The sequence below is a fragment of the Phymastichus coffea genome, unplaced genomic scaffold (genome assembly GCF_024137745.1).
Source record: "Phymastichus coffea isolate CEN01 unplaced genomic scaffold, Cenicafe_Pcof_1.1 PCOF00058, whole genome shotgun sequence".
NCBI classification, from domain to species: domain Eukaryota; kingdom Metazoa; phylum Arthropoda; class Insecta; order Hymenoptera; family Eulophidae; genus Phymastichus; species Phymastichus coffea.
This window is the reverse complement of record NW_026706869.1, coordinates 308,791-336,297: the sequence shown is the minus strand read 5'-3', so window position 1 is coordinate 336,297 and position 27,507 is coordinate 308,791. Positions and strand designations below refer to the sequence as shown.

The 27,507-nt window shown below is 34.5% G+C and overlaps 3 protein-coding genes across 4 annotated transcripts; all 3 read right to left on the bottom strand.

Moving 5' to 3' along the window:
• Positions 1 to 162: 162 nt before the first annotated feature.
• LOC131666393 (unextended protein) lies at positions 163 to 17,772 on the bottom strand. Of its 2 annotated transcripts, XM_058939034.1 has the most exons (15): positions 17,145 to 17,772; positions 10,293 to 10,548; positions 9,632 to 9,778; positions 9,401 to 9,553; positions 9,120 to 9,308; positions 8,881 to 9,054; positions 7,371 to 7,542; positions 6,768 to 6,959; positions 6,553 to 6,699; positions 6,325 to 6,468; positions 5,825 to 6,097; positions 5,242 to 5,486; positions 4,980 to 5,051; positions 4,827 to 4,865; positions 163 to 4,490 (listed from the first exon to the last, which is right to left on the bottom strand). In XM_058939034.1, the coding sequence occupies exons 1-15, from the start codon at positions 17,498 to 17,500 to the stop codon at positions 4,320 to 4,322; spliced, it is 2,730 nt and encodes a 909-aa protein (XP_058795017.1). In that variant the 5' UTR covers positions 17,501 to 17,772; the 3' UTR covers positions 163 to 4,319. The 2 variants fall into 2 exon arrangements, with proteins under 2 accessions (XP_058795017.1, XP_058795016.1); XM_058939033.1 differs by having other exon boundaries at positions 164 to 4,490; positions 4,827 to 5,051; positions 17,145 to 17,771.
• A 1,439-nt stretch (positions 17,773 to 19,211) lies between these two features.
• LOC131666343 (Fanconi anemia group I protein homolog) lies at positions 19,212 to 24,836 on the bottom strand. The gene is made up of 20 exons (XM_058938944.1): positions 24,637 to 24,836; positions 24,282 to 24,568; positions 24,041 to 24,208; positions 23,739 to 23,974; positions 23,329 to 23,668; positions 23,037 to 23,254; positions 22,621 to 22,964; positions 22,416 to 22,548; positions 22,045 to 22,352; positions 21,623 to 21,978; positions 21,367 to 21,543; positions 21,139 to 21,290; positions 20,860 to 21,059; positions 20,626 to 20,796; positions 20,376 to 20,550; positions 20,093 to 20,309; positions 19,946 to 20,018; positions 19,722 to 19,862; positions 19,551 to 19,649; positions 19,212 to 19,472 (listed from the first exon to the last, which is right to left on the bottom strand). Exons 1-20 carry the CDS (start codon positions 24,724 to 24,726, stop codon positions 19,362 to 19,364), a joined length of 3,996 nt encoding a protein of 1,331 aa, XP_058794927.1. The 5' UTR covers positions 24,727 to 24,836; the 3' UTR covers positions 19,212 to 19,361.
• An 863-nt stretch (positions 24,837 to 25,699) lies between these two features.
• LOC131666403 (uncharacterized) lies at positions 25,700 to 27,316 on the bottom strand. The gene is made up of 5 exons (XM_058939050.1): positions 27,184 to 27,316; positions 26,901 to 27,094; positions 26,681 to 26,816; positions 26,468 to 26,614; positions 25,700 to 26,401 (listed from the first exon to the last, which is right to left on the bottom strand). Exons 1-5 carry the CDS (start codon positions 27,256 to 27,258, stop codon positions 25,982 to 25,984), a joined length of 972 nt encoding a protein of 323 aa, XP_058795033.1. The 5' UTR covers positions 27,259 to 27,316; the 3' UTR covers positions 25,700 to 25,981.
• Between the last annotated feature and the right edge of the window lie 191 nt (positions 27,317 to 27,507).

Below are 27,507 nucleotides of genomic sequence, written 5' to 3'. Positions count from 1 at the left end.
AATGATGATACTGCTTAGGCCGCATTAAAGTGGCAGTCAACTTGACCAAATTATCGAAAATTCTGAGCCAAGTTTTCTCAGGTGCATCATTTAGGCAAAGGATGTAAAGCATTCTGGCCACTCATGGATTTTTGTAAACGGTCAGCATTGAGGACATTGTTTCCAATTTAAGTCTATCCACAGTATTATTATTTTTCGTAATGCAAGTCACTTGTTAGAGTTTTACTTCGTTTATTTCTGAGCCACAAATTTCATAATCCATATCTTTACGAGAACGGTAAAAGTTTGTTTCGATAATAAACTTAAAATAGAGTAAATCGATAATATTACAAATTCAGTAATATCGCGTGGAGGTTAATGAGGTGGTGCAAAAAAGAATGTTTATGCAAGCAAATGCAACGAGCAACTGATGTAATATAATGTACACGTAGCTGACTACAGATAAATTTGCACAAATCTATAGAATTCATTTTGCTATCACATCAAATTACAATCTTCATGGTATTAACAACAATCGATAATTTATTGTGTAATATATTGAAACTTCGTTTCTAGCTCGTTGATTGGAACTCAGATGAAGAAGTCATCAATGTAGAAATCAATGTCAATTATTAGTTGAACTAGAAACTATTAAAGTCAACATGAATTAATCGAGACTCTTCAGTTAAACATAACTGTTTATTAATTATATAATAATTACCCGATAAGAATGTACGGATGATTCAGTTGCGGTAGGATCATCGAATTAAGGCTCACATTAATTTGATGGTTCAATAAAAATCATTCTTTTGTTTGTTCTTATTAATTAATAATACATAAATTTGACAGTATATTTATATTTATATATATCGTTCCAAAAAATCAATTCGAATCTTCAAATGACTTGTGATCGGCTTCGAGAACGACTCTTTACAGGAGAAACAATATCTGAAGACCTTACGTACTAATTCATTGTACAATAATAATATATGAATCATCAGCAATAAAATTCTAAAATTCAATGCACCTACTTCGCGAGATCGCCGTAATAAATTCTACAATGTTTCTTATGAATTATCAATTATAATAATATATTGATACAAATTTAACAACTGTTATCCGTAATTGACAGACACGAGTATGATTTAACAATATCGCTTCGTCGCCGTTACAATAAACTATTTATTACCATTAGGGTTGCTTGTTGTGATATTTGTTTGATTGAGATTATTTTCGTAATAAAAATCAATTGATTTTGTTTGTTTTTAAATTATGTACTCTTACTTGTATTTACAATGTGTTAGAACCATGAAAATTTTATCACTATTATCTTAATTTTCGAAAAAACTAGTAAAATTAATATCTATACACATATAAATATGATTCTATTATGTCAGTTCACAAAAACTGAACTCGATGTAAAAGAAAGAGATTTAATGCAGTACAGGTGGTATATTCGAGTAAATAGTATCATTTTTTTATTTCGGTGTTGATTTACTCTAAAATGGCAGTTTAAGTATCTCTTTTATTTTTTCTTCTATTTCTCATAGCACCCGACGAGTTTTTATTAATCTAAGAGCTACATGGCGTCATACATACATATTTTACGAAACTTAAGTACACAGAATTAACAAAAAAAAGAATTGTAAAAATCATGAGCTATCGTCAAAATTATCACTGTTCAAAATTAATTGATAGATACAAAAGTAACGTTCGATTTTATCATTGTTCTATATTTGGAAGTAAAATTTTCTCTCTTTAAGAGAGAGAGAGAGAGAGAGAGAGAGAGAGAGAGAGAAAGTTGCGATGAATTGTCGGTTATGTATGATTACAACTATTACTTCGTATAAGATACTTTTCGTGTATAAAATAGTTTATCCTTTCTGTTCTGTTTTATTTATTACTGCTTTGTATTATTTGTCTCGTAGTTACCTATTGTTTCTTTACAAAATTAGCACTTTTAAGTACTTCTTCCTTAACATTGCTGTTATTTATGCATTTAATACTTGTAAAGCTATCGTATAAGAGACTTATAGTTATAAAAAAATCTTAATTCATATCGAGTAGTACATGTGAATCTTTATATGAACGTTTCAAAAAATATTAATTCTTCTTTTTCCGAACCTAATCATCTAGTATTTTAAGGGTAAGAATGACATTTTTGTTTCTAAGTGCTAGCAAAGTATTTAGACGTACAGATCTCTGATTTTTCGTCGCTTACAACTTAATTATATAACTCCGCAAAGAAAAGGATAAATAATTAAAACAGACACACATACACATACACGCATGTATAGAAAAACTCAGGGTGTATGATTCGACGTCAAGGCGCCATCGTCGGTTAAGGCACTAAATTGACAAAAAAATTAATAATAATATAGGCAAAACATGATCCTCATCTTCCCCTATCTGCCTTGCATAAGTACAAAAGTTGTGACGCAGTGTTCAAGCAAAGACAATTACGAGCACGTAACAGCTGACTAGGACACTTATGAATTTTGTTCGTGGCAAATAATTAATTTTATTTAAGTTAATTACAACAATAAAAAAAACAAAAACACACATTTGCACGCGCTAATAAACAAAAATAAATTAATAGAGCCTTCTCTCTGAGAAATTTTTTCGGCGATCATTCGCACGAAAGAATCTTAGAGAGCTGTACAATTCTTATACGTTTAATGTTAGCTGAACGACATACATAAAAAAATGCTGAAATTAAGAAGCTACCTCCACTACTGCACGTAGAATTATTTTTTAAGTTCATAATTTCTTCTATAAAAGGAAGAATATGGATAAAATAATTGTTAGTATTTGCTATTTCATAATTTTGAAACTCTGTGTGCTGTCCCTTGAGATAGTTGCATTTCTCGTAAATTTATTTCATAGAAATATATGATATTTTTCAATATTACTGTCTATTTTTCATTAAAAGCATAAGTGAAAGTTCAAAATTCTACATAGTTCGTAAGGATTATAAAATTGCGTAATGTATCTTATAATTACTTACAATAATTAGAATTATTAATTTTCATTTTAGTTACTATATTTCAATCAAGAAAGAATTTAAGTACAGAAATTTAGATTGAGAATATCGTAAATTAATTTATCTGATAAATTTTGTCTAATTAGAACTCTTATTAAGAATATCAACATTTTTAATGAATTATATCAAAACTAACTTATTTTCAGTTTAACAATTGTTGATAATATTTAGAATTACCTTTTAAAACTACTATTATTTTTTATGAATACAATTTTATAGGTCGAGCCCTAAAAATTATCAGAATTCTGTAATTCCACAGTCTTCTATAGACGACAAATGCATTTTAAACTGACAAATAAAAGTTTTGAACAGATTAAGAATTTGTCACAAGGAACACAGAGGAAAAAGTTTGAATTAAATTACCGAAAAAAGACAAGGGATATCAATCTATTTCGACGCGCAAAAGTGGCTGGGGCTATTTATATGAAAAAATTTGGCATACATGCACACCTCTGAGTGGAAGTAATATTCTCTAAAGAAAATAGGCTTTATTTATTAGTTTTTTTACCGAGTCAAAGCTACGAATGGCTCGAATGGTGTTGACCGTTTGTCGCTAATGCACGCCATTCTACGTCTCGAAATGCTCATTTTTTCATGCAATTATGTAAAATTTAATTGGAGAGGATTTCACATATAGATACCATATAAATTAAAAGCAAAACATTAAATCTTCTTCGCATGACATACTGTTATTTAAGTTTGTTAAGGTGAACAAAAACAAAAAAAAATAAAGAAGAGCTTATAAAAATATTATACATCAAAGAAAAATCTTAGATTGTTATTTCTGAGCTGCTTGATTAACCATCGCGACAATTGACGAAAAATCATTTTAGTTCTTTTATTCATTGAAAATAAAAATCTTTATGAAAAACGACTCAACAACGATATGATACATAAACATTCGATCTCTTGCAAACAATATATTTTCATTTTGATATTTCTTTCCGGCGTCAATAAAAAAATCTTTTCGAACGATTACTACTTGTGATGCAAAAAATAATCGATTAATCATACTTTTTGCATGACAACATGAATCATAAAACTGTATACATGAACTGAAAAAATCTTACAGTTCATTCGCAAAACCCAATCAAACGTTCATACAGACAAAAAGCTTATTTACAGTGCTTGACCTCAGCAGTAATCCTCAACTGTCACATATTTATCATTAATCATAGCGAGCGTATCCACGTTACAAAACCATTCGAAGACCATCGTGCGCTCAGTCGATCATTTTTCGTTCAAATTTGTGTTAATCGTTGGCGCCGGGTTACTAATTACTGGCGCCATGCATTGGTTAACAATTGTTGTCCTGTTGCTGCTTGTCTAATAATATCGTGCGTTCTTCTATCTCATCTCCTAGATGTGTCTTTTGCAAAGATAACAGACGTGCTGCTTCCAATTGACGGACTGATATCTCGGCATCGAGATCTAATTTTTGTTCACGTGGCGACGGACTTGAGCTTGTCTGTGAATTAATAGAGACTTTCGTTAATGAATAAATTAAAAAAAAAAATTTTTGAATGTCTGCCGAAATCCAATGTACTAAATGTTTCACAGAAAGCTCAATCGGTATATCAAAATTTTTTTAAAGACTCTGAGTACGTAGTTTTAGTAACCAGTATTAACTTTAGTACAGATAGTGTAAAAAGCAACTAATTATTTTTAATTTGAATAAAAACTATATCATGATAATATTTTGCAACAGCGTAACTCTTAATAAATATAGTAACAGGTATAAACACTCACAAACACGAGTTCATCAAGTAAAATGTACAAATAGAATTAATAGATATTAATTAACCTTAACAGGTGAGTTCTTCAATTGTCCGTTAGGATTATTCTTGGAAATAAATTTAGAGTTAGTATTAGGGCTAGCGCTCACAGGCACAGTCGTCGTAACGACTGGCAGTGACGAATGTCGCATTGGCGACGGCAAAATCACGTCTTTCCTTACGTCGTCCTTATCCTTAGGTAGTATTGGAGATTCTGGCATACTGCGGTCATCTTCGTCCAATGAGTGTAGCAGCTACCATAGAAAATCAACGATTTATTATTGTTTGAAAAGAAATATTAAAAATAATTATATAATTCATTCTATAAATGCTATAAATGCTATGCGACCTAATTGTGCCAATCGGAAACTTCCGTCGAAAATAAGTTCGTTAAAATTGAAACTTCGTTTTCCAAAATATAGAGCGATCATAATCTACACAAACCTTTTCCACCTCAGCATCGAATTGATCAGTTTGGCTGCCTTCCTTTTGGCTACGTTCAAGTAGAGTAGCTCGTTTAGCAGCAAGATAAAGTGATCGTTTGACCTTTACGTAGAACACCTCGGTAATTGCTCGTACTGTATAATCCGGTACGAAGGTATGTCGCAATATTGCATCCAAGTTCACTGATTGGATGCTACCTAGTGTTTGTGGATTGGATGAGTTTGTTGGTGATTCAGCTGCTCCAGCTATAAAGTATATACGTTTTGGTAATATTCTTGTTTATGACAATTAGGCATTTGAATGAATAAATGTTAATTATATGTGTGATAGGAACTGAAATTCTTGAGAAAATTTTAATCGCACGATGTATTATCCATAACGGTACTATTTTTGCTTTATAAATGATTTTTAAAACTTATAAATATTTTAAAATTTATCGTACATTAATTTCACATAATCAATAATAAACTTTGAATATGAAAACTTTAACTTCTTAAAAGTGTTATATATTTATTTTTAAAACCGTTAATAAAATATATGAACCAATATTCATTCGCCAATTAAATAAAATTTTTTTTCTTACCAATTCCTACGTTAGCAGTAAGCGCTTGAGTACCAAAGTAAGTGAACGGACCGCTTTCAAACATAAGGTTTTCTTTGCCAACAGTGACTTCAACACGACCTTCGAGAATAAGTACAAAATAATCAACGGCCTTGCCCTGTTGATAAATTACCGCTGTTGGATCATTACGAGCCTTTTCGCGCGATTTCACTTTTATATGATAAATTATATCCTGCTTCAATAATCGTCGAACAATTGGCTCTGATATTGAGTCCGGTTTAAAGGCGTCAACACCTGCGTGAAAAATGCTAATCAGTAATTGGGCGATTAAATGGTTGATTCGGGAATGAAATTGTTCATTTCACATTGTAAATTATTAAAGATCAATGTCAAACGATATATCTTTACAAAAATTTGCATCTAACTAAATAAAAGTTATTCGAAAGAAAGGCCTGTTACCAAGATGTCATTTGAATGCCAATACATTTTGTGCACTTATGAATTATTTATTGAACACTCACTAGTAGATAAATACTGGAAGGTAGCAAGTAACAATTGCGGCGATATGTGTATACGTTGATTTTCTTTTCTCTCGGCAAACACTGTAAAGTCAGGCTTCTTTGTACCAGCGTGAGCTGTTCGTTTTCGTTTACTGCGATTATCAGCTATAAAAAAAACATCATTTAAACATTTGCATGACATATAAAATGCACAGAGAGGAGTTTAAAAAGAAAAAAATAATTACTTACTGAAAACATCTGTCTCATCAAGAATCTCTGCTTGAATGAGTTCTTCAATCACGTCTTCGAGGGTAACTAAACCAATTACTTCGTAGAACGGATCGCCTTCGCCTTCACTGTTAACCCGCTGCACGAATGCCATATGACCTTTATGACCTGCAAAAATGTTCAATATTGCTTACATTTATTCATTACAGAGGTTAAATGAAAAAACGTATACTGACCTTCTTTGAATTGTTTGAACATGACATCCAATGTTACGTCTTCGAAAACGAAGTTACAAGGGTACTGATAGAACTGACATAGGGTTCTCAGTGGCATATTATCATCTGGATCGACAAATGCCAAGTCTTTGATGTAAAGCATCGTGACGATATTGGTACGGTTACCTTCGTACACTGGAATACGTGAAAAACCTAAAAAGACGCGAGGCAAAAGGATTATTTTTTCAAAGTCTCGCAAAAATAATCTATATTTTCTATATTAAATTAAAAATATACGATGATAAAGCTGCAATGAGGTATAATCGCAAGCTCGAGCAACAGGAAAAAAAGACCTCGGAAGCGGGAATATCTTTTTGTTCTTTTTCTGTCTTCAAGAACGAATGATGAATCAATCGATACGGCCGCGTCGCTATCAATCTCCTTATAGGACGCGCTTAAATCTATGTAAGGAAATTTTTTAGATTTCTCATCGTCGTAGACGTCAGAAGCTACGCATGAAGCTAAAATAGAACGCGCATAGACGAAAATAAAGTTGGGCGAATTTCTAGGCCATCGTTTTTCAATGTACTTTCATCTTATAGCAATTGAAAAAAAAATAATTACCAGAGGACATGATTTCGGATACAGTCTCGAAATCCAAAATGCGATTGTAATCAAGCATGTATACATCTTCGATTCGAGTCATCACGTCGGCAACAGTTTTCTTACGCAGTTCGAGTGCACCTGAAATTATATTCACTTCGTCTTTCTCCAAGTCGTTGTAGTCCGTTGTTACCTGTCAAAATACGTGTGACTTTATTTTTTCTACTTACTAAATGTTGAAAGGGTTTCGTGAATGAATATTTGTGTCAGATAACTTTAGACTAGTTTAGGCCTGCTTCAATTTGCGTGATGCGCACAGACTAAGCAACCCAATTATCATCACGAATAATATCTCATAGAAAAGTCGACATATGCGCGAGTCATTACAGATATAAAATACAAGGCATCAATTGTAATCGAACTACTTGAAACCGTCGAATATCGCGTTCCGGGATGAAAGACTTATGTTGATGCTTTCACTCGTCTCGTTATGTAATAAGTTGCATCTAGCATCGATTGTACATTTATCATCGTGCAAAAATTTTCCGGAACTTTATATCGTTCATTATACTCTTTCTCTCTTTCGTGATATAACCTGGCGATAAGAGACTTTGTATTTGTAGACAATCTCGGATATTCTCTCTACTTTTGTTTTTGCAATGCGGTCTTAATCGCAACTCAAATAATACGCAATAAGTCTGAGAGACTTTGTTTGCAGAGCGTCACAATAATGTTAGATGAAAAATCGAGCTAAAGAAAGTTCATTTGTAATGTAGGTCACGTGTAGCTTACCGTAACTTCGTTAACAACTTTCACGCAACTATCATGATTTCGTTAAAAAAAAATTAAATAAATAAAAACAGGCAGTAACGAAAATTTATGGACATTGATACATAAAAAAGAAGAGCTTTCGCATCGATAGAAATCGGAAGCGGGAGGCTAATTATTAGAGACGACGCATGCGTAATGGCTTTTCTCTCGAATGTCATTCGCATATGTATCGGCAATTTGAGAATCACTGCTCGATAACAGCCTCCTCCCACGCGAAGCGCATTCTCATTCTTTGTGTTTTATTGTTCACGTGCCTTTTATCGTCAATTAGAAATGCGGAGCATCCGTAAATGAGATAGCATTGTCGCTCTATTTTATATGGCGATAACTTTAATTTAATTTTCTAATTAATTTGCGATCGCGTTTTGATGGACCCTTTGGGATTTTGTAATTACTCGGTTATAGACTCCGATATTTGACTTGATTAAAATGTCCACACTGAAAAACCGTAGATCGTCGTAAGCTATTTCATCAATTTTAATTAATCATTTACGAAAAATTCTTCCACTATACATTTTTTTTCTATTATCTTTCATTCTACATTCCACGTTATCTGTTTCTCTCTTCTTGAAGTGCAAAAGTCACATCGGCAATCAATTGAAAATCATGTGTGCATATTTACACTTTTTAAAAGCTTTATTGACGAAATCGCACGTGACGCGTCAGTGTGGCAACGGACGATACGAAAGATTGCACTTACTTTGACCAGCTCCTTGAGACGATCCCTGTTGTACACATTGCCAATTTCAACGCCGAGAATAAAGTCGAGTATTTTACTTATGGGATAACTCAGCGGGAATGTCAACAGCATGGTCAGTTTCGTGGCGTATATTGTATGAGCACCCCAAAACAGTCCGTATCTGCTGCATATGGCCTGCAAATTTCACACGCGCACTTGACAGTTTTGCCAGACTAGGTGAGCCAGCTTAAGGCGTTTACCTGCGGAGCAATTTCACCGATGATGACGATCGCGAGGGTAGATCCAATGACCGCGGCAATGCCAGTCGTAAGCTCTTCGAGAATTACGGTGAATATCGCATTGACCAACACGTTGGAGAAGAGTATCGAGCAGAGCAAGTAATTTCCATGGGCACGCACTGGTTGAATGGTTTTTGCGTATTGCTTTTCCTGTGAACGCGATTTGTGTCTTTCCTCATTTTTGCTCGATTCGAATTGGAAAAGCCATATGTTACATATATTTTTTACTGATTTCTCTTTACCTTTTCCGTGCCGCAGTTACAAAGGATTTTGAGATCGGTTGGGTCGAGCGACAAGAGACCCAAGTTCAGACCGGAAAACATCGCCGAACAGCAGAGACACGCGACTATGATCATAATGCTCAACCACAATGGTCTTGGCTGGTAAGACGAAATCTGTAAGCGGCGAAACAGCGTCTCGTTGTTCCTTCAAACTTTCAGATACGAGCTACAGAAGGACAAAACCGTGCTTACCGTTTTGTAGCTCTCTGAGCCCTGAAATTTGAAGTTGCCGTCGGTCGGTGTTTGCAGCGCACACACGTAGAAAAGATCTTGGCCATCCTGTGCCACGGGCATCAACACGTCGACCAAAGCTGTAATGTCACTCGATACATCGCGCACCTGTGGACAAAATATTAATTGTGATCAGACGGGTTAGCGTCGGCTATCGGAAGAACAAGGAAATTGCCGGAGAGCCGCGTTCGACGCTCGGAATTTCGGCCGAAACGGAAATAGATTCATCGCGAATAGTAAGCAAAGAATCTTTGGGCAGTTTACGTGATCGATCGCACAACTTGGAAAAGCTTGCAGATAACTTTCACATCGAGAGAAAAGAATATTGTCGCGGTCTCTGTCTTCGCGTCTTTGTCTACTGATTCAAAGAGAATATTCCTTGTCGGAAATTAAATAAAAGTACCCCTGTTACCTGTTTCGTTCGAGAAGTATTTAACAATATATATATATATATATATATGGGCATTGAAGTTTATATGAATAATATAATGATTATTAAATTTAGTCATTTCATGCAGCAATTATTTTTCGTTTTAAAAAAAAAAAATCAGTCAATTTTCCAAGCTTTCTGTTTTTTTATAATGAAAACAAAAAAAAAATCAAAATGAAAAAAACCTCTCACCTGGAATTTTCCAGACTTGATCGAGTCGCAAACCGCGCCGTGTTCGCCTGGAGAATCACTGAATGCAATTTGAGTCGTATTGGTGATACCAACGCCAAAAATGCGCAGAGTAGCTGGACGCAGCGCAAGAACTTTAGTTGTGCCATCAGAGTCGTGTTCCAATTTCGTTGCCTTCTCCACTAGTATGCCTTCGATGCGAAGTTCGCGCGTTGACTTTTCATCCGTTGCCAATGCGCGCCGCTTGCGCGTTAGCTTCCTGCAACGAAACATAGCAAATTGTAAATACGCCTTTCTTCTCAAACGTTGATTCAATTACCAAACTTTAATAAGCTGGACTGACAAATGTCTAAAAAGTACGTGTGTAAAATGTATCGAAAATGCGACATAAATTGAGACGAAAAATGAGGTATATATTTGTACTACCATGCCTCAAATTGGAGATGGAAAAAAAGTTTTTACACATTTTTTTACAAAAATGATGATAATAATAATAATCAAGCTATTTGTACGTGTATGAATTCATGCATTAAACGTCTAAAAATCAGTAATAACTGTACATCTTTTATTAGTAATGCCTCGCGCCTAATCGAAGTTTCTTAACTGTTCGCCGGGTGAGTCGGAGAGTGTTCGAAATTGCGAATAGCGATATTTATCGCATCGTAAAAACAAAGTTAATAGTTTACTGGTCAACTGAATTGCAGCGCTAACGACGCTTACAACAATCGAATTTATTCAAATTTTACGCGCGCGAAAGTTTCGAAAGTCAGAATCCGCGTAAGTTTTCGAGCTGCGAGCGCGCAAATCGTAACACTCAAACAATTTGACATCGAGATCGATGAACATTCGGGAAATGGAGCGAAGCTAGTCAAGGCCGAGTTTCCCGCAGACGACGGCTTTTGTTTCCTGCCGAAAGGACGTCGAAAGCGCACGAAAAATAACCAAGCACGTAACTCGAGGGACCTTCGGCACATAGAAAATAATCATCTGGATTATCCGACGTTCGAGCGACGCACGAATTGCAATTAAAAAAAATAATAACGGAAGAGATCACTGACTCGTGCACGCTTCCGCAAGTGAATCACGGATTGGATATTCGAACGACGACAAGAGAATAAGATCAAATGAATTTTCTTATCTAAGATGTGATTGGATTGATTGCGTCGTCACGCGCAGAAATTCAGATTGTCATTAGCGCACCGTGGAAGTGGAAGTATTTTAATCACGAACGAAAGCGTAAAGTGATATATTGACTCGTGATCCATTTGATATTAATGGCTTGCTCTCCGATTAATGGCCATTACCATGTGATTGTTTGAACAATGAACGAGCCACGCAATATCGTACGGCATTATTTGTCAATCAGCGAGCAAAATGAAATTACATCTTGATTGTACCGCACGCGTCCGAAGTGCTTGAATTCCGTTGCGCTCTGAAATAGAAATCCCAGCTAGTAGACGATTGGATAATTATACACTCGACGACGGCGTGTTTTCTTCCATTCTTTCTCATTTTTACCTTTACCGTGGAACTTACATTTCGGTTGGATTTCGGAAGACAAGCGGTTGAGTAGTTTCTATTTCGTATTCTTGCGAACAAAAAATTATTACTCCATGTAAATTATTTCAGCCTTGATCACAAAAGTAGCCAATTACGAATGATTATCCCGAGCTTTCTGTTAATGCCAGAGCATAGAATTAGTGTTTTTCTCACGAAATTTTTTTGTTTCGTTTTATGAATGCTCAAGACTGAAATAGACTGCGTTTGTGTAACTGGAGTAAAGTAGTTTATGCGATATGACACCGTTTTTGTCGTACACTGTCTTTTTCTCTTTTTCGACGAAAAGCTTTTAAAATCGCATCTCATACGTAACAGAATCCTTAGCTGTATGCAATACTCAGTAAAGGATAATTCTTCAAGTAAGAACAAATTTACCTGACAATGGCATGGCAACAAAGATGAAAACTATGCACTATAACAAATGAAAAGTTCATATTATTTGATTTTGAAATAAGCAACAAGGCGATTCATTTTTATATTTTTCATGTAGTTTTTTTTTATTTTAAAACCGTTTCCTATTAATCTAAGAAATTTGTGTAAGTTTATTTCTTGATTTAAGAACATTGACAGTTATGAATGCAACATACGTAAAAAAAATGTGTTTGCAGAGTACAGAATGACAAAACTTTCAAATCCAATTAAATCCCTCTAAATGATTACGATAAACTTACTAGAAATAATTTCAAATGAAAATAAAAGCAAAGGAAGTTCAACAAACTCAATTTACAAATCTGACTGTGCACACCGTAATTGAGCATAACGGATGCATCGCGCGAGGAGAGGGATGAAAAGAAACAGAGAATGCACCGCAGTGGCAACGGGGTTAAGGTCGTTACTGCTCCCCTCTCCTTCCACCCTTCACGGTCAACGCCCAAGGGTAAACTTACACAGATGCGATGTATATCTATTGGCGATTTTTTTTCTCCAAGTTTGACATTTGTTTATAACGTTTATTTCGCGGACGGGACTTGCGAATATTTTGTTAAATAATCGTTGAACATTACGTAGTCTTTTATAGATTAACGTTACAAATATATGGGCGCCTTGATGACTATAGGCCTTAAAGAATTAGTGTGTGCGCTAATTCACAATAATTATTAATTATCCACACGCAGCGTTTGAGTTATGACATCTATTACGAGTTTCGAGAATACAAAGACTCGACGATTATTTTTCACGATAGGTGTCGTGGAGCTTTTTTATTATTCGTCACATGAGAGGCAAAGGAAAATGTAAATTCAAAATATGTTAATTCTGACCTAGAAGTGTAAGACATTTGGGAAATCGATTCGGAAACTGATGAATCAAAGTATTCAGCAAAACAATTTCCATGTGTACAGTGTATTATTCTCTTGATTACAAGTTAGTCGGTTCAATGCCAACGGGTAGTATTTTTTATACGAGCAATAATACTGGTCTGAAATATTTGTAGAGTAACGCTAACAACCAATTAAAACCGCTTTACCCGCTCGAAAATTGCAAACTCCTCTCTAGCTGTTGGAGCAGCAATTGTAACTAATTGTTTCCCTTCTGAACTGTTTTCCCTAAGCCATAATCTTCTTACGAATATTGTTTATGAAAAACGTGATAGTCAGTCGACGTTCTTTTCGACAGCCTCCAACGTCGCGTGCTAAACTCTGTAAAAATTTGAAAGTATTTCGCCTTGTTATTCGTCTACCGAATTCTTCGCGAATTCGCAACGCCTTTGCTTATAATCTATGTCGAAACAGCTTGATTTTTCTGTCACGGAGAGCCTTCGTGACCAAGGTGACAGAAGAAGAAAGAGGTAGCACGTGCTTATCAGGCAAAAAATAAAATAGAGGCGCGTGGGTGTGGATGATAAATAAAGGCGCCGACGGCGGCTTATCGATTTCTTTCTTTAAAAGGAAGGCGACTTTTTTCTCTCTCTTTTCAACTACGTGCGTCTTCTAAGAATTATTTCGACTTGGAATGACTCGTTCTTATACTTGACTAATTGTTACGTTTTTTCAGATACAAGAAATTCTTCACTTTTTGAAATTATTTTTGACAGCTCTTACATTTATTGAAAAAAAAAAACTTGTTTTGTTAAGCTTGAAATGAGGGGGGTTTCCATTTAGATAAGGTGTCTAATGGGAATCGTATATTTATTCATTTCTCGACGATTTCCATTTTCTGTTTCAAGAGATTACATTGATTTTTTTTAGATTTCGTAACATACTTGAAATATCTTTTTACCAAATGCAAAAAAGGATTCTCCGGCTCAAATCTGTGTATAGAACCAGCTTAGAGTAACAGAGGAAAGTCAGCGAGTCTCGAATAATAGGCAGCATTACACGTGTGTGTATATATACATATATATAACAGCTTTACGAACTATCGATTTCAAACTTTTGTTTCTAATAGTAGACACACGCAGACGGATTATTGTCGGAATCCCTTTTAACCCTATTGTTTCGCGAGTTTCACCCACTGTTAACCTCTATTTTTTCCATGCGGCATCGTCGACGAGAGCCTCCCTATTTTCAAAAGCGAAACTATTTTTAAAACACAGACGCCGCGTAGCTTTGATCTGTTCAGACTCGAGAAAAAAAAAGAAATTCTTTTTACGGTGCAATCAAAGAGAAAAGTTGCGTGAACAATTGATTTTGACCAGCCACGAATCTTATTATAGCGAAGCCGATTATAATCAGCTTATTGAATGAACTCAACGTATGTAGTCGAAATAATCGATTGATACTTTGAGTGGATGATTCATGACGGCGAGGCTTTTATAAATATAAACGTGTGTTGTCTCGTTCCGTTGACGTTTAAAATTAGATGAACCTTTTATGCTTCCTGCTCTTTTTACGGATGATTTGTTTTTGCTGACGATTTTTTGGTCGAGTAAACCCCACAGTTACATAATTCTTGTCGAGCGAGAGGGTTATGTGGAAAATACATAGCAGAGGGAAGCTTGCGAAAGAAGTCGTCGTTTGATAGTAAGCGTTGACTCATATTCTCGACAATTGTACAAAAACTGAATTGTACGATACTATCCGGTGACGTCATTATTTAGATAAAAATCATCGTTTAGCGCTATCTCTTTCACAGTGCTTCCCGTTTTACCTTACCCTTATGCGTGAACGTAGGAATAATTGATTTGTTTCGGGAATTTCAATCACAGCCGAGACCAAATGTGAATACCATCGAGGGAGTGAAAAAAAGATACGGGGCGTAGGGCCTATTTTTTGCGGTTCATATCAAAACCAGTCACGTGCCTCTAGACGCGAAGCAAGTTTACTTTAGCCGCCGGCGCGCGCAAATTCGTAGCTACGCGCGCGCTTCCCATTGACCAACTCAGATATTTATTATCAACTTGATTTACGTCTAGTGTAGTTTTGCATCTATATCGGTAGCTCGAACAAAAACCACTCGTTTTTTCGTGTGGCGAAGCATTGCTCATCCAATGGTACATTGATCTATTCGCTAACGCACTCACGCACATGACGTGCTTCAAATAAGGAGTCGCTCGCGGGCAGATAACTTTATTTTAAGCAGCTTACGCTCCACTGATTAGTGTGTACCATTGCCAAAGATCAGGGCGACTATTTTTTTTACAGGTACGAAGAAACATTTAGTTGAAACGTTTTTTGAGAAGACAAAGAAAATTAATTTATCCGAATTTCCATTCGGAGAGTAAATTTAACGCAACACTTTTTCACTTCAAGAAAATTCCTTAGATTTAAGAATTAATTTTATACTGCATTAATCAGTTCTTGGAATAAGCTAAAATCTCACAAGTTGTATTTCCTATATTAAAATAATTTTTAGGCTTCTCAATTTCTAACAACACAGTTTTTATGTGATTCCAATTTTAAAATAACATTTTCGTCGTTTTCCTAATTTTTTTCCGATACGAATCTTCGCCGGTGCACAGATTGATTATCGCATGCTTATGAATATTATCGCGCTTTCGCGTCTCACGCACGAAATATCAATTATTAAGTAGGTTGACTGGCAAAAATTTATCTTTTTCTCATTTGTAATAATGTACTGTGACGTGTTTTACGTGGATTTCCAAGTAATCGTTTATCAAACTAAAAACGATAAAGAATTTTTCAATCAAAGTTCAACTGTACTAAACTATTGATTTTAAGTCTGATTCATGATAAATACAATTTTATCTGGCAGACCACTGTTGTTAGTCTCCTTTGATAAAACCAAAAAGAGATAGTGATAAAATCGAATTTTATTAATGTTTGTTTTATTTTAATAAATATGACTTTGCACACTTTGTTTACTAGAGGAAATTGTATTAAGCTAAAAAGTTAAAGATTAAGGTTATATTTATTCAGTAAAGACCAACCCATACAAGAAATCATATCTCAACTTATCTAAACTCAAACACAAATTAATGAAATAAAAATTAAATCCACAATAAAGTAATTATACTCCCAAAAATATAAAATAGGACTATAATAGTAATAATTTCATGAGCTTGATGGCAACCTTTTTGATAGCTATCTATGACTTTCAATTAAGACATATATATGACTCTTACTTGTTACAATCAATTGAATGAGACTGTTACATTAAGAATTATGAGTAGGATGGTAAAACATCAATAAATTTTGCCTGTTAATAGATTGTTAGTTTACTGCAATTGAGGTTATCTAAGTTTCTTACCATACAAGTTCAATGCACTAAAAATAAAAGTTCATTAATTACAGCTAGTAATTGGAAGCAATAACCATCCAAGTATCCACTCTATTACCAAGTATTTTTTCACTTTTGCAAACATTCATTCAAAACATTCTACGTCATGACGAGCACTTTCAATGAGAACAAATATCTTATTTTTTATTCAATTGCATTCATTAGCTTCAGGTCAGCGACATATCTTGCATATTAATCTTTAGAAATTGCCATTGCTTGCTATATGAATAATTTTCATAATTAAACTATAAGAATCATTACAAAGTTGCACTTATTCACTGTTGCAGACATAAACATGGTAATGTATATATCAATTAGTGTTCATTTTCAAAACAAGAAAAATTAATTTGTGAAATGGTGACATATTTCAGTATAAAATCTAAATCTCAGCAATGGTAGCAATATATCTGCATTATATATAAATATTATAATTATCTCTCTTTCATTCTTAAGTAAAAGCCAATAATGAGTTTGTTCTCAAACAGTACGAAATATGTAGGATTATCCTCGTGACGAGTAACGTAATTTCAGCATGCAACTTTATTCAAATATCGGTCCCATTCACCGGCTATTGCACAAATTTCTCACAATCAAAACAACAACAACAACAACACTCACTGCCACGTCAGCTGTACTTCCACAGAACTAGGTATGCCGTCGACGCACAGGAGTGGTAATTCTTTTCTAATGCTGTGCAAACAATGATCCTCTTTGTAAACGGCTCGAGTGCCGTCCTCAGCAAGTTCAATTCTCTTGAGAGGAACACTCGTTCGGCAGTCGTTATGGTGTGCCAAGCTGAGTTGTTCAATCGAATTATTAAGTCCATATCCGACCAATTCCAATAGATTGCCATGATCGCTTAACAATTGGACACTTTTCAACTGTATTGTGGCAAGTGGATTTGTAAGTGCTTGTTGAACGATAAACACGCAGATGAGGAACAGTACCGGCGACGACGACTCATGCTGCGCCATAATACGATTACCACACTCGCGCACGCACACTCTCTTGCACGTTTGCTCCGGCACAAGCGCGCTATTATCCTGGTATGAAACGTGGTGTAAAATCACCACCACCACAGACCACGGCGCGACTGCTACTACACTGACTGGCGCGGCGGCGGCAACGCAGACGGTTCTTGGCAGCGGCAATTCCTTTACGCCGACAGAGCAAGCGCGTCGAATTCATTTATCTATGTGTGAGTATTGAGTATGTGCACGCCGACTGCGGCGCTGCCGCTCATATGCTGCGCCGATAAGCTATCCCGCCAGTTTTAATTTATCGGTTAAGTTGGTTCACTGTGAATCTTATAATTGGTATATGTTTATGTAACATATATGTATTTATTTACTTATCAGTAGGAGATGGAATGTTTATAGTTCTTTTTGGAGAATTCAAATTACATTATTTTACATGTGCAAGAAAGAATTATATAATTATAATTTATTGATAAAGTGCTAAAATTTATTGTACGCGATAGCTGTATATTTGTAAAAAATATATACGATTGCATAGAGTACATTGATTATAAAATTAGAATAATAAAAAAGAATGTAGCCAATCATAAATGTTTTCGTTAAAATTTAGTGTCTATAAGTAACTTTATACAAACTGCAATGCTTGCAAGACTGTACATATCGCACACGATAACATTTAATGTACTGCGTTTACTATAAAATTCAATTTTATTTTCAGTCATAAATTTTATAACATTTTACAAAATGTAAAAAAACTTATAAAATTAATTAGATATATATTTTGTCGGATTACTTATTATTTAATTAATGCTTACTTCTAAATTTTATGTATCCAAATAATTAAACGACAAAATAAATTGTCTAAATAGAAATTTTTGTTCCTGAAAGAAATAGATAAAAAATACATGGCTTTCTTTTTCCGATTACTGCAAGAATAAGAAAAATATGTATTAGACGTAGCAGTTGAGAGGCTCGGCAGTAGTCAGAAAACCGGTGTATTCTGGTTAGCGACAGTACTAATGCTTGGCACTGCCTTTTGCCGAGAGAAAGTGAGAAAGAGAGAAAGAGAACCTTTAAATTTGACGCGGGTTCACTGTCGCATGCTAAATGTGCGTGTGTCTCAGCTTCAAATGATTGACCCTGTATGTCTGACTATTTTTTTTTCGTTGATAATGAAATCGGATATCGTTTGATCTTATAGTAAACATTGTGGATGTATAAAAGTCTGAGTAGCAGTTGAGATAGTCGATAAAATACCAATATTTCTGTGTATATTTCACTGGACTCCATCTTATGATATTACACATATTGTATATTATAATCAAAATTAATGCCAGACCAGTGAACTGGAATACATTTTCTCTGTTGGATTACATTATATTATAATGTGTGTATATTTGATATTACATTATTAATGTACTTTACTCTCGTCTAAATTAATGATAAATAAATTATTGTAATCAATACTTAAGATCCATTAGTTAATAAGTTTATAACGGGCGGCTCATATATTGACCTACACTACTTAAGCTACAGATATTTTATTCTAAATAAAGAAATTGAAAAAGCGGAGAATGAAGAGGGAAGACTTCAACTTGTAAGTAAATTATTCATTGAATAATAACTAAATATCTTTCTTCGACAGTTGGTTTTTACATAAAAATTATTTTTGAAATATAAAATAAAATAATTTATTCTCTGTTCAGTACAGTTTTCTTAAATCAACTTTTGAGTAAATGTATTTCTAGATTATATATATTCATTTTCATGTGAAAATAATAATCTTATTCCAGTAAAATAAATAATAATTAAATTCAAATCTTAATTACCAACAAAATAAGTAAATATCTAATGTAGATTAATTACAATGTCGTTTAGCTTTCGGACTTCCGTCGCTCTCACTATTGTTGTCACTTTCATCGTTTGATTCTTCGTTGGATTCGTTAATATGATTGTTTTGAGTGACCATCTATAATAAAAAAAAGAGAGATTTATTTTGAATGTTTGCATATTTTCCAATAAAGACTTCGATATTACTTAAACTTACAAGACTGACGTTCATTTTTTCCAAATTATTTAAAAATTGTGTGTGTTCTATTCTGAAATCTCTAATTGCATCAAATTTCGTGAATTTTATCAAATCCAGCTACAATAAGAATCATTGTGAATGGTGACAAAAACATAATATATTTCGTCAGTCGATAATAAAAAATCTTACGTTAGTTTTCTTTGATAGCAAAACGATCTCTTTATCGAAGTTATCGATAGCTTGTACCACTCCCGGTATAACCATAGTTTCTTTGAGAATCTTGTTACGTTGTAGAAGAGCGTCATTTGATTTTCCACCACTTTGGTTTGCCTAGGAAATATCGTTAATATCGTGAATATAAATTATTATTCTACTATTTACAATAAATTAACTTAGTAATTGTTTTTTCACACCTCCACGTGTACTATTAAATTCATAACCGCATGCTTCAAAGCATTACCTGCTCCGTGAATTATTGAAACAAATCTATAAATTGAAACGTGCTCAATTAATTATATATAATTCAATCTATTTTCAATATAAATACTTATAAGACCTACTTGACTGACTGGAAAGATGGATTTTCTGGTGTTGACTTTTTCTTGAAATATTTGGTTAACGAACAAGCAAAGTTGTAAACTTTCTGAATATTTTTAAAAGTAGAATCAGATGCTTGGCCTGGTTCTATTTTCACGTTGGCCAAAACTTCAAAAGCTCTTAAAATAAATCCAAACTGTCGGCACAAGCTCTGCTCTTTATCCTTTATTTGCTTTCGATCTAGAATAAAAAAAAGTTTTCTTGCTCGTAAAGTTATCGTAAAATTTAAAAAATATTTTGACTCACTAGCTTCACTGTTTATTTCAATACTGTTCATAGCTATGTGTTCAGAATTGAGCGTTCCAAGAATCCAAATAAGGTTTTGCATCTTTAAAGTAAGCATTTTGTTCACAGCGATGTATGCAATGTAAACGTTATCTTCGTTTATAATTTGGAATTTTCTTGTAGTAGTTATTTCAGTCTGATAAATATCAATTTAACATTAGAACATTGGTACAGATCAATATAAAAAATAATGTAAAGTGAAATTTCAAACTTTATCAATTTTTCCTAAAATAGCACAGAATTCAAGACAGACATCTTGAACAGTTTCACCATATTCTAAACTACGCTCTTCTACCAGAAGTATCAGTTGTATGATTTTAGAAGACACTTGCACGTCAAGGTTTTCATATTCTTCGGCAACTTTACTCATCCAATCAAACACCTAAGAGAAATCGCCAAATGAATACTATATCCAAAAAACTGAATGTTGAATTAATTTACGTACATCTTCATGTTTTACTTCATTGAATATAATTTTCTTGACAAGATTAGAAACAATGTCAATTAAGTGTCCGGGAATGGTTTGAGCAGGTACTTCTTCAGGTTCTTCTTCTTCTCTTGTGAGATTTTCTATAAAAATATCCTTTAATGGCATGATTAATGACTGTATCTTCAGTGAAAGACTGTCCGATGATTTTGCACCACCTTTAATAAAAACATTTTACTGATAAGTTATAGTTAATTGTTTATTACAAATAGTATATATAATTTATGAGTTACATACATGTTAATTCAAGAAAAACAGGAAGTTCAGTTGAGTAAAGAGTACACATAACTTCACAACATTCTTTAAAACATTCTACACCTAATCCTGCCACTGTCGGATTAAATGCGTTTACAGTCTTCAAATCTGATACGATTCGGTTGTAGAGCGTTCTATAACATTAAAATGGATATACAATAGTCTTCAGATAAAATAATTAAAACTTTTTAGTTGAACAGAAAGTCTTACTCTCCAATAGTAAAAAAGTTTTTTTTATTCAACTCCAAATAATTTTTGAGTTCATTTTCTTTCAAGACTTTGACATTATGAAAAAGTTGTAAACACGTCTGCAAAATGTACTGATGAAACTCTATCCGTCCTCTCAAACAATCTGTTTGTTCTTCACTGACCCACTGATTTGAAGGACTAAAAAATAAAAGACTCATTAAATAAAAATAAAATGAGTTCTTAAAATTTTCATGAAAATTAACTCTAAAATACTCACTCATACAGCAAAACAATGCTTTTCGAAAGAGTATCAAAATCCATCACAGTATTAGGCAATTTCAATGTAGTCGGTCGTCCGGATTTCTTAAGCGTTATATCATTGGTATCTTTATCTTTGTCTTTATCTTTTTTACCCTTCCCACCTTTCTTTTTACCAACTCGCTTTATGTATTCTACAAAGCGCATGTAACCTTTGTACAATGAAATTATACTTTGCCCGATATTCCCGCTATACTGCGACCACGACATAATTCTGAAAGCCATCAGTGATTCAAAAATTGATATCGTTAGTTTAATGTTGAGTATTTTCTGTTGAGATTTGGGAGTGTTGTCGGATAGATCTATTTCATCGCCCTGTCGAAAAAAAAATTAAAAAATTTGATTCGGTTCGTAGCTATCTTGAATAAAAATTTCGCTTACAAGGCCCAAATGTTCAATGTCTGTTTGAATCATCCTGTCGCAAAGCGATTCGAGAAGTACTGAGAGTTTTTCAATCGTCGCAGAATCCTTTAATGCAACTTTCAAATAGATCTTCTGTAGAACAAAAATCAGATCAGCCAAAGGTTCTTGCATAACGATATCAACACCTTGAATCGCACCACATTTATCGAAATTTAAAGGTGGTAAGACCTGCTCATCTTTTTCATAAAAAACGTAGAAATGCTCGAGTAACATTTCCACGGCGTATTCCGTTAGTTCGGTATTCTTGAGTATGCTGTAGTAGAGTTCTAAAAGAAATAGTTGAACATGTAAAGTTGATGTTTGTGTTTATGAAATTAATATAAATTTACCTCGATACAAATGAGATCGCACTTCAGTTTCATGAGAGAAGCACCTTTGAAGTATTGACAAGATTTCGCGACACAGATTGGTATTATGCCACGGATTTGAAGATACTCGTTGTGATGATCTTTCTAATGTTACCTACAATTTGAAAAATAAAAATACTCAAAATAACGCTACCAGTTTTTTTATAATCACATTGTAATATTTTACTTGAGTAAACAGAGACGACGAAGATGCAACGTTTGACAAAGACAACGATTCCGGTTGACTAAGAGCATTGAATGTTTTAAGTTTAAGATTCTTTAATAACTGAAGAAAACCGAGTACAGCCATTTTCCTCGTTTGCACTCCTTGTCGATACAAAGCTTTTCGCAAAATCATGATGAGGTTGTCACGAATAGAACCGAAAATTCGCATAAGTGGAAGTATTGCTCTCAAAATTTCCGCAGCTACATTAGCTCGTATGTCCAAAATGTGCTCCAATAATGTTGTTATCCAAACTTGGTGCTCTAAAACTGTCATTGTTAATCGCCGACACAAGTATGATAGACAATCTATCAAAAATAAAAATTATTTATAAAAATTTATAGCAATTTGGACACTATTCAATATGTATGTAAAATCACCAGTGTACTGAGTAACAGATCCGGATCGAACGATTTTACTAACTAAAATCTCGAGTATTGTCGCAGTTGCGTCACTTCTTTTTTTTGCAATCTTTTGTATAATTTTGCTGCCATAATCCCATGGAAGGTGACTGTCACTGCCTGCTTTCTTATCAATACCCAATAGGGCAAAAGCAAAATTTACCATACCTTTCAAAACCAACTCACGATTTTTGTTACTGAGAAGAGTTATTCAAAATTTAACAATGATGCTTTAAAAGAGTTACAATTTAAAAGATGTTTATTTCTTTACCTGTTATCAATAACTTGACTTATCACTTGAAATGTACCTAATTCAACTTGTAAGACTTTTCTCAACCAAGCACTATTATTTTTATACTCCTCATCTTGAATTTGTCTCACTACAGCTGATTTCAGAATTGAAAATGCTTGTTCTTCATACAAATCAGATAATAATAACAGTACTGACATCACAAAAGGTTTCATAACGTATTCTGGAGCATTGACTATTAATTTCAAACATTTCATATACTCCTTGGCACCTTTCTCGTTGTCAAGCACTGACTGATATATATGATACAATACCGTACTTTCTACATTTTGCAACTCTTTTAAAGTGATTTTACTAGATACTGGAAATTAAATTGAACTTTCAAAGAATATTATCAGAATACTTCATTGGGGTGAAGGAAAAAAACTTACTGATATTCTCTGTTATTTCTTCACTATTGTTATCTTCTGATAGACTTGCATAATTATGAGCAAAGAATCTGGACAATGTGGAAAATAGTAAAATACTGTTGTGATCTGGTCCTAGTTTTAGCAATTGATGAGTCAGAGGTGGCAATTCATTGAGTTCAATATCTATAAGTTTATTTGTTAAAGCTTTCATTATTGTCACACTAATTAGTTTATCCTTTACATCAGTAAGTATTTCTCTAAAATTAAAATAGAAATAATATAAAGAAATCAGCTTTTATGAATAAAGAGTATTTTATACTTACACAAACATTTTGGCTAATGATGTAAGAATTTTAGTATCCCAATCTATGTCACAAATCGAACGCAATATAGTAATTTTATAATCTTGACCAGAAACATCAGTTCCTCTATAATTTATTGATTTTTCATCCTCTAACTTTTCAAGTAGTACGGGCAGCACATCTTTCCAACTGTAGAGCATATTTATCAGGTAAGTAATAAAAATACAAGCATATTTTATGATAGAAGTAAAATATCTCATACCTCATATGGTCATCATCATTAGTCCTAATTCTGTCGAGACAATAATCAACAAGTTTGGTCAGGTGACCTCTACTGAATGCGTGAAAATCAATCACTATTCTATTTACAATTTCATCTACATGTTTGGTTGTAACTTTTGGCTTTTTTAGAGCATCAAATACTGATTTTACTAATTTTATTCTCTTGTCGTGATGTATCTCTGAAGTTAAAATGAAAGCTTGCAACAAATTATCCAGCATCTTTATGCCTTCACTGGTATTTAATATTTCAAGAAGCATTTGGCAAATCTGAAAAAACATTACACAATTGAAAATTTACAACTTAAACAAAACTTAAGTAAGATTATTGATTTTACTTCTTCTGCATCAGCATCCTCAACAAATGTTTTCATAGATTTAGATTGAGTGCTTCTTTGACTTGATATGGTTTTACTTTGAAAAGACATTTTTTGGTAATAATAATCTCACACACGATCTACTCAATATTTTATTCCATTAGAATTTTCGTAATTATCAAATACTTAACTGATTTTTAAATTTTAATACTGACTGCCTATTTGCGCAAGTCGGTACCTGCACGCTTGAGAGCCATGACTATCGCCATTGGCTAACTCACTACGGGCGCGGGAAAATTCCATTTTTCAATTCGATCGATATTGCGCGTGCGCTAAATTTAAATTTATAGCGCTGATGATAAGTAACTATTTATTTTACTAGATAGCTGAAGACTAATATAATATTTGCAGAAGAAATCAAAAGTACTAATATCAAGTAATATTGCAAATATTGAGCATGATCTGTAAGCAATTAGGATGTTAAATATTCTATAAGGAATTAATATAAATTTAGAAATGATCACTTAGCGATAAATTAATAGATTAATTAATAGGAGCTTGTACAAGAGATCATGGATTGGAGCCCTGAGCATGTGAAGATTTTCAAAAATGAAATTTTTATGTTTGTTATCGCGATTCCTGCGATTCGGATCCTACCTTAAACTGCGTGTTAGATCCAATCACGATGTATGTAGAAATCTCCTGCTTCACCCTTCCAAAAGCGGTGGGGAAGATAGGTCAACATACTCATGACTATAGGAAACCAAGATTAATGCCTGCAGTGTTGCACATGAACGTAGTTTTTAAAATAACAATAATAATAATAATATTAATAATAATAATAATAATAGTTATTAATCGTAAGCAAATAAACTCTTAATTTTTAATTTTGGTCAAAAATGTGATGTTTAATTATCCCACTAAAATTAAAATACGCAAGATTTGAAAAATATATTAATAATGATTATTCGTTGGCAAAAATTCAATTCAAACATGAATCTCAAGAAATATTTTACATTTAATTACAAGTATATACTCAAGAATTTGAGCTCGAAAAATAAATAAAAATTCTGCTACTAATAATAAATCAAACAGCAAAATATCTCTCAAATGCGTTTTATTCTTATATAGTCTTAAAAACACTTATCATAATAAAAAAAAAACCAATCAGATTCGAAAATTCGATCACAGACAAGTAAAAAGATCATTTCAAAAATAAATCAATAAGAACATCACGCGATCAAGTCGACAATGATCAGAAAACACATAGAATCGTTAAGATGATTCGCATTAAAAAAAAATCATCAGCGCTCGAAGCGTTCCAGCGCTCGAGCGTTTTGTTCTCCTCTCAACAGCGACAATTATTTTACGTAGTAGTCTTCTTCTTGGCCACAACAGCTTTTGGAATGGTACTCTGCACATGCGCGTACTTGGGGTTCTTGGTCGGCTTTACGGGCGATTTGGATTTGTCAGCCGTGAAGCTCGACATGCCGAGCGAGTGCTGGGTTATTTTGCTGATCGTGGACGAGGGCCCCGATGGCTTTTTCATCGCCGTCATCGGTTGCGAGATGTGAGTCGGTCTTGAGGTCGTCGGCGTCGTGACGACATCGTCGGTGACCGAGGCTAACGAGCGCCGCGCTGCCTTGGCGCGCTGTATCGTGCTGCGGAGACTTAGGATGTGATGATGCGACTGGCCCAACGCTGGCTTCTTTGTCGCGGACGCGTTGAGCATAGCCGTGATACGACGCAACGCGTGCGGCTCGGAGCGCGATGCCGGTGCCAAGATCTGCGCAAAAGGTGCTTCAGTTTTCAAGTTGGAAGGCCGACAACCGAATCAACGGATACCACTCACATCCTCCATTCGTTGTAAATTGCTCACGACTTTTCGCAAGTTCCGCTGCGTCTCCTCGACGATGACGCCGAGAGCGAGCTTCTGATGAAAGTCACCTTGCCGCTCCATTTGGACACTTGTCACCGGCAGATTTGCATTCTTCGCGTCCTGCAAAGCATCCAAGCAAAAGTCATTACAGACGAATCGAAAGCGTACTCAGTTGTAATAAATTGCCTTGTTATTGTTATCGTTCGCATTGTCAGTGAAAATTTCATTGTCCGACACTTCCATTCTCTCCTCATGGTGAGTGTGTAATCCGACGAAATCTGCCAATTTGATCTCCGCGCATCGAGTCAATCCAGCTTCATACCTGTAGCAGGTAAACGGTACAGCGGGCATGGACGCTTGAGTTTTGATGCATTCGATTGCAAGACCGAAGCGAGCGAGCACGTACCTGGTGGTTTGATTATAATCCATACGTAGAACATCAGGAGCATGTGGCGTGGCGACGACAATTTCATTGTTGACCGGTGTCGTCAGCGCGGCTTCCTCGAGGTATTGCAATTTCACGTTCAGAACTGTGCGAAGCGTATCTTGAACGGCGTTGAGCAACTCGCGATGATTTTGCGACGATCCCTTTGACGACTCCTGGAACACGAATGGCTTTTTACGCCGCGAAAGAAGCAGCTACTTTGGGCTTCGCAAGCTAATGTGTGTGCGTGTAAGTGTGTGCGTACGTCGGTCGGCGAGGTGATGATCGCAAAACGATTGAGAAGCATCGAGAATTCGGTTTTGAAGTCGGCGATGTTCATCGTGCCGGATTACTTGAGTTACTGACTAGCCATAAGAAGGGAGAGACTCAAACAGACGTTTGTTTTGGTCATGACGTCACATTTGAATTCCTATTTCAACGGACTTTTTCACTTGTTTCTGTTAGCGATACAAATTATTTCATTCGAAATCCAAAAAATTTCGTTGCTTCAACTTGCATTGCCAATTATATCATCGGATATTCATAACTGTATATCGTTTGAGAATTACCAAAGTTTCTGCAAAGGAAA